General features: G+C 49.6%; 1 protein-coding gene across 1 annotated transcript in view; it reads left to right on the top strand.

The window, feature by feature from the left end:
* Positions 1-906: 906 nt before the first annotated feature.
* pitpnc1a (phosphatidylinositol transfer protein cytoplasmic 1a) overlaps positions 907-6,563 on the top strand; it is a gene marked incomplete at both ends in the record, with an annotated part of 46,533 nt that continues 40,876 nt past the window's right edge. Inside the window, one exon of the mRNA XM_080856528.1 lies at positions 907-954. Coding sequence (XP_080712654.1) covers positions 907-954 — 48 coding nt within the window. The remainder of the gene's footprint in view (positions 955-6,563) is intronic.

Below are 6,563 nucleotides of genomic sequence, written 5' to 3'. Positions count from 1 at the left end.
CGAAATCTGTGATAGGTGCGCCAGAGCGGTGTTTATATCTCTTCTTGTAACACGCTGGGGTACGGATGTAGGTTACTCTTCAAACTAGTTGGGTTGTAGGCTACGTTACTATCGTGATTAGCAAGCTACGGACTCGCACTGGATATCTCCAAACAAAGAATTAGGCTATTCAGAATGAATAAATAGTCTTATGCAAAATGTGTAAATTATTCTATTGCAGACTGTCACGTCGAGTTATCAGCAATAAAATATGTTTGTATTGTCACTTGTAATTGCCTGCGCGTTCACTCAGGACATACAGGCTAAATGTAGGTAGTGCGGTGTTCATGCGGTAGTTTATACCCTTAACGACACCAGGACATTCCCCTCGCTGCAACTGAGCATCCCTCATCGGAGCGTCACAAATGGCTTTGCTTTCGGGGAGAGGGCAAACAAGTCCTGTGTGTTCAGAGAAAAGACGGTTATATTGAACTCTACTGACCACTGAACTCTCAGGCTTACAGCTTCAATAGACATGGGGAAAGATATCTCAGAATCAAATTCTCATGGGCGCGACATCTAATGCAACGATTTCACTGGCGACCAGACAGTGATTTTTTTACTTTTCGTGTTGTGACATAGCTTTAGCCTACCTTAATTTATGATGAAAGAAACAGTGCGATTTTCTCCATTACGAATCCGTGGATTCTTGTCACAATTTATATCTTTAAATTAATAGGCTATTTTTATTAGTTTACTTAGGCCTATGTGAACGAAAAGGATACGAAAACAGTTTCTGTGAAAAGTTGAAGGACAGTTAATGGGAAAACCTTTCCGTGAGAAAGGATTGTTAGTGTTGGTAATTCGGCTACATAGACACCTTTCATAAGAAGACTTTGGTTCACCGAAGACTCTGAACACGCAGAAATGCTGATGAAAGAATACAGAATATGTATGCCACTGACCGTGGAGGAGGTAAGTGTTTGAAGTCATGAAGTTACTATAATTAATAGTTTGATAGATTTGCATACCAAGCAGTAGCCTACTAACTATAGTTAGAGTGAGTACAGTTGAGACACTTTTTGCTTAGGTGTAGGAACTCACTTTCATGACTTCATAACATCTTGTGTATACAATGATTGCAACTATATTCAACATAGCCTAAAGGTAAATTAAGCTGATCCAGAAACATTGTCAATTAGACTACCCTACTTTCTACATCACATTGCATAACATAGCCGGAATAAGTGATTAATTGTGTTTTACCTACTAATATTTTGTTGTCAACGCTTGTTGTCGGAGACTTATCGGCCACTAGGTGACGCCATTGTAACTTGGTCAGGGTAGCTCAGAGAACGCATCCATTTATATAATGATTTTAAGATGTGATGTGGTAAATAATGTACGCCAGGGATTTATTTTATATCTGATTCTTTGTCAGAAGGGTTTGAAAAGGTCATATTTAACCTACCCCTGTGATGAGTGGATTCTGCATCTTTTTTTACAGTCTGCTTTGATCTAATGTAATTCAAGCATTGCCTATCAAAGACAGTAATTTAAAATCTTGAAAACAATGGCAGTTCTGAAAATCTGTGCCAATGTATAGACCAGCTCGACCTTTAGAGATATTGCATTTGTTCTGTTAGATGTACTCTTCAGAGAAAATGTTCAAAGGGCTCTCAAATCTTTAAAGCTTTCCAGCTTTGGTGCTCTCCCATTCTGTGTGAAGTAGGTCTTAATAAGATTGCTTGGCTGGGGTTGTTTGCTTCCGTTGGTGGGTTGTCACAGTGGCCCACTGAACTATAGGAGCCTTGAAGATTGATTTGTTTACTCTTTAAACCTGTCCTGTTTTGCTGGCTGCTCTTTAATTTTCTGGTGAAGGGAACAACACATATAAATGGAGAGGGTCTTTGATTGCTCTCTGTGATGTGGTTTAGGAATTTTAGTTTTATTTAAGTGCTGTACAGGGTGCCAGTTCAACAAGCCCCATCAGTTAAACAGGCCTTGTCAATTTTGAGTGTTTATAACTGCCTCTCACCCTGAGCTTAGTTTGCCCTAGTTGCCCTGGCAGCCAAGCAAAGGTTTCAGGGCCAAAATCTTAATGAGTCTGCCCACCACACGGAGTGTTGACCTTGTGCTTTGTGCTAGTGCGCATATGTTCATGTCCGTCTATTGTCCATGTTTATCTGTTATTATATGATTCATGTCTCTCTGAAAAAACACCCTTATTTAGTTTGTTCCAAAATGTTTAAGCCTTTCACTGCGCTTGTGAGATTTTAGTTTGACGCATATAAAGCTGTAGCACAGAAGGCTTTCTCCACGCAGTCATCATCTCCCATCAGCTATGAAAAGAGAGAGTTCTTATTTCCATTGGGCTTGCCTGTATGCATGCTGCAAGAAGTAGCAATTTGGAATTGATGGCAAGAGATTATGGTGCATCATGAACACTACATATGTGAAATCTGTCTGGATTTCATCTTTCCTTCTCCACTTTCTTGTTCTTCAGGCAAATTAGTTTTTTTTTTTTTTGGTTTGTTTAAGATTGGATTGACATGTCAAATATTTTAGCAGAGAGTCGACAAAATAGTATGGACATTTTCCCCATGAAATTGACTGAGCAGATGAATTTTAGACAAGAACGTGGTTTGACCCAGTGTGTCCTCTTGTTAAGGTGCAGCCACCGTATTCACTGAAAGAGGTGAAACAGGCTTTTAAGCCTTGAGGCGGCAGACATTGGGGACTTTTTTTGCTTGACTGCATTGCACAGTGGACTACATAACGATCACCATCACATAGATCGTATCTGTGGAATGGTGTGAAAATCAAATGTGCATGGTGGCTCTTGACCAAACAGTTTGATGGCACTGGGTGTATAACATCGCTGGCTGGAGTGGGAGAGGAGAAGCGCTGTGTGTGTGTGTGTGTGTGTGTGTGTGTGTGTGTGTGTATGTGTGTGCGTGTGTGTGTGTGGGTTGGTGGGTCCACGCAGTCACACTCATTGATTGCAGGGCCTCGGCGCAATCAGACACTCTCCATGGGGGCTGCTGTGAAGCAGCGGCGGGTGAGAGGATCAGTGTTCCTGTGCCAACGCTCACAGCCACAGGCCCCGTCTCTAGCTGATGGCACATGAAAAGGCTTGCCCCTGACTGTGAAACAACACTTTTGCATCAGTTAGCTAATGTATGATAAAACTGTTATTCAGTTTACTTTGTCCATGTCTGCAGTTGCCCTACTTAACATCATCGTACAAATGACACTCCCATTGTCACGGAACTGAACACGACCACTGCAGGTAATTCGTGAATGACTGTTTTATTTCGCGAATGGATTGACAGCACAAACAAACAGGGATACCGAACGGCAAGGCAGGGCACGTTTGCTCCTCGGAAATAGTCCAGCCCAGGAGGGGCGAATCTAACAAAAACCAGGAGGGTAAACAAAACACGAGTCTAACTCGGACAGGGCAAAACAAAACTTGACAAAAACAGAACGAAGCAGAAACTAGACGATAGCAAGCGAAGATAGAAACTCTTACGGTCAGCAAGATGAGTAGGATGTTTGGCAACCTGTGATGTGCGATACCAGACACCGAGTGTAATGTGAGTGGAGTATAAGAAGGGACTGTGACAGGTGTATGTGATTAGTCCTCGTGAACACTTCATGTGATGCAGGTGAGTGAGAGTGCAGGTGCGAGTGATCAATACACCGGTGAGTGTGAGAGAGAGAGTGCTGAGATGGGCGGGGCTGGTGCACGTTCGGGCTCTGACGTGACATTACCCCCCCCCCCTCCAGGGACCGCTCCTGAGGGCCTCGGACCCCGACTCCGTCGCCGTTGTCTACCTCTAGTCCAGGGAGCTGGGCGGAGTGGATGGGCTCTATGGAACTCAGCGAGGAAGGTGGGCTCCAAGATCTGGTCCCGGAGCACCCATACTCTCTCCTCCGGCCCATACCCCTCCCAGTCGATGAGGTATTCGAAGTGATCCCGACGACGCCGTGAGTCTAGGATCTCTCGGATGGCATAGATTGGGCCCTCTTCAAGTAGGAGCGGTGGCGGGGGCACGTCAGCGTCAGGCTGTGAGGGAGAAGAAGAAGAAGGAGTGACTGGTGGGTGATACGGTTTGAAAAGTGACATGTGAAATACAGGGTGAATACGGAGGTGCGGAGGGAGTTGAAGCTTGAAAGAGACTGTGTTGATCTGTTGGATGATGGTAAAGGGGCCAATGAAGCGAGGACTTAACTTGCGTGAGGGCAGCCGCATCCGGATGTCCCGAGTGGAGAGCCAGACCCTCTGTCCGACGGTGTAGGCGGTGTTCGACCTCCTCCTGCGTGATGCTGATGGCGGTGGACTGCCCTCTGGAGGTGACGCTGTGCCTCGCTCCAGACCCTCTCGCTCTGCTGGAACCAGTGGTCCACGGCGGGGACCGTGGAGGGTTCCCCAGACCAGGGAAACAGGGGTGGTTGGTACCCGAGCACGCACTGAAAGGGGGTGAGGCCCGTCGTGGCCTGGCGGAGGGAGTTCTGGGCGTACTCGGCCCAGGCGAGATAGTGGCTCCAGCTGTGCTGGTGGCCGTGGCAGTAGGTTCGTAGGAACCGGCTGATTTCTTGCACCTTCCGCTCCGTCTGCCCATTGGTCTGAGGGTGGTAGCCCGAGGACAGGCTGACTGTCACACCTAGGCCAGAGAGAAAAGCTTTCCAAAAGCGTGAGATGAATTGCGGACCCCGGTCCGAGACCACGTCCTCCGAGATTCCGTAGTGTCGGAAGACATGGTCGAACAGGGCCGTGGCTGTCTTGGCTGCTGTGGGGAGATGTAGGGATTAATTTGCGTGATTCAGAGAAGTGGTCGACAACAATAATAATACAGGTGTAGCCCTCTGAGGCGGGCAGGCCACGAACCTACGAACTGACTACGAACTGACTACGAACTGACTAGGCCATGCCACGGCACCAGAACCAGTCTTGAAGGATCGAGAGGGTCACATTGACCCCTGGATGACCTGTGCCCAGTGAGGTGTGTGCTGATTCGATGACCTGCTCTCGCAGGGACGCAGGAAGATAAGTCTTTCCGGCGGGGGTGCCCGGCGGAGCAGGATCTTGCTGCTGCGCTTGGCGAATCTCCTCCTCCAGGTGCCACTCGATGGGGGCGACGATCAGGACCTTGGGCAGGATCTTCTCGGGCTCCTCCGTGCTCACCTCGCTCTCGTGGAGTCGTGACAACGCGTCAGCCTGGATGTTCTTCGACCCGGGTCGGTATGAGAGAGAGAAGTCGAAACGAGTGAAGAAGAGAGCCCACCTGGCCTGCCTGGGGTTCAGGCTGCGGGCCTCTTGGATGTACTCCAGGTTCTTGTGGTCAGTGAGCACGGTGAAGAGGAATCGAGCCCCCTCAAACCAGTGTCGCCATTCTTCCAGGGCGAGCTTCACCGCCAGGAGTTCACGATCCCCAACGTCATAATTTAGCTCCGCCGGGCTGAACTTCCGGGAGAAGAAGGCACATGGGTGGAGCCGCGATGGTGACCCGCAGCGCTGGGAGAGGGCCGCCCCCGCTCCTGTCTTCGAGGCATCTACCTCCACGAGAAACGGGACCTCCGAATCCAGCAGGGTGAGGATGGGGGCGGTTCCAAAAGCGTCCTTCAGCAGGGTAAAGGCCGCGACGGCCTCAGGGTTCCAGGGTAAGGACCTCGGCTGGCCCCGTAGTAGAGTGGTTAGGGGCGCTGTGATTTGGCTGTAACCTCGGATGAAGGGTCTATAGAAGTTCGCGAAGCCGAGGAAGCGTTGCAGCTCCTTCACCGTCTTGGGTTGGGGCCAGGTCTTGATTGCGCTCACCTTCCCCTCGTCCATGCTGATGCCGTCTGGTCTAATGTAGTAGCCCAGATACTTCAGCCGGTCCAGGTGGAACTCACACTTCTCCCTCTTGGCGAAGAGGTGGTGCTCACGTAGCTTCTGGAGGACCTGGAAGACATGCTGGACGTGTTCCCTCTCCTTCCGGGAGTATATCAAAATGTCGTCGATGTAGACGATGTGTACTCCTGGAACACGTTGTCCATGAAGCTTTGGAATACGGAGGGGGCGTTGGCCTAACCGAAAGGCATCACGCAGTACTCGTAGTGGCCACTAGGGGTGATGAAGGCCGTCTTCCACTCGTCCCCCTCGCGTATTCGGATGAGATTGTAGGCGCTGCGAAGGTTCAGCTCCGTGAACACCTGAGCCCCCTGCAGCTGCTCCAATGCGAACGGGATGAGAGGAAGAGGGTAGCGGTTCTTGACGGTGATGGAGTTGAGGGCTCGGTAGTCGATGCATGGCCGAAGTCCTCCCTCCCTCTTCGTCACGAAGAAGAAACTGGAGGCCGCCGGGGATGTGGATGGTCGGATGTAACCCTGCTGAAGCGCCTCCTGTACGTAGTCCTCCATGGCCCTCCTCTCCGGAAGGGCGAGAGGGTAAACCCTTCTTCGCGGCACACACCCACCAGCAAAAGGTCGATGCAGCAATCCTCCGGGCGATGAGGAGGCAGGCAAGATGCCCGCTGGGAACAGAAAACTTCAGAGAAGGATGCGTACGGAGAGGGAAGCTGATGACTGACCTGTTTGGT

This window comes from Sprattus sprattus (genome assembly GCF_963457725.1).
Source record: "Sprattus sprattus genome assembly, chromosome: 18".
Taxonomy (NCBI): Eukaryota; Metazoa; Chordata; class Actinopteri; order Clupeiformes; family Clupeidae; genus Sprattus; species Sprattus sprattus.
The sequence above is the reverse complement of the archived record's forward strand: the minus strand, read 5'-3'. Positions and strand labels throughout refer to the sequence as shown.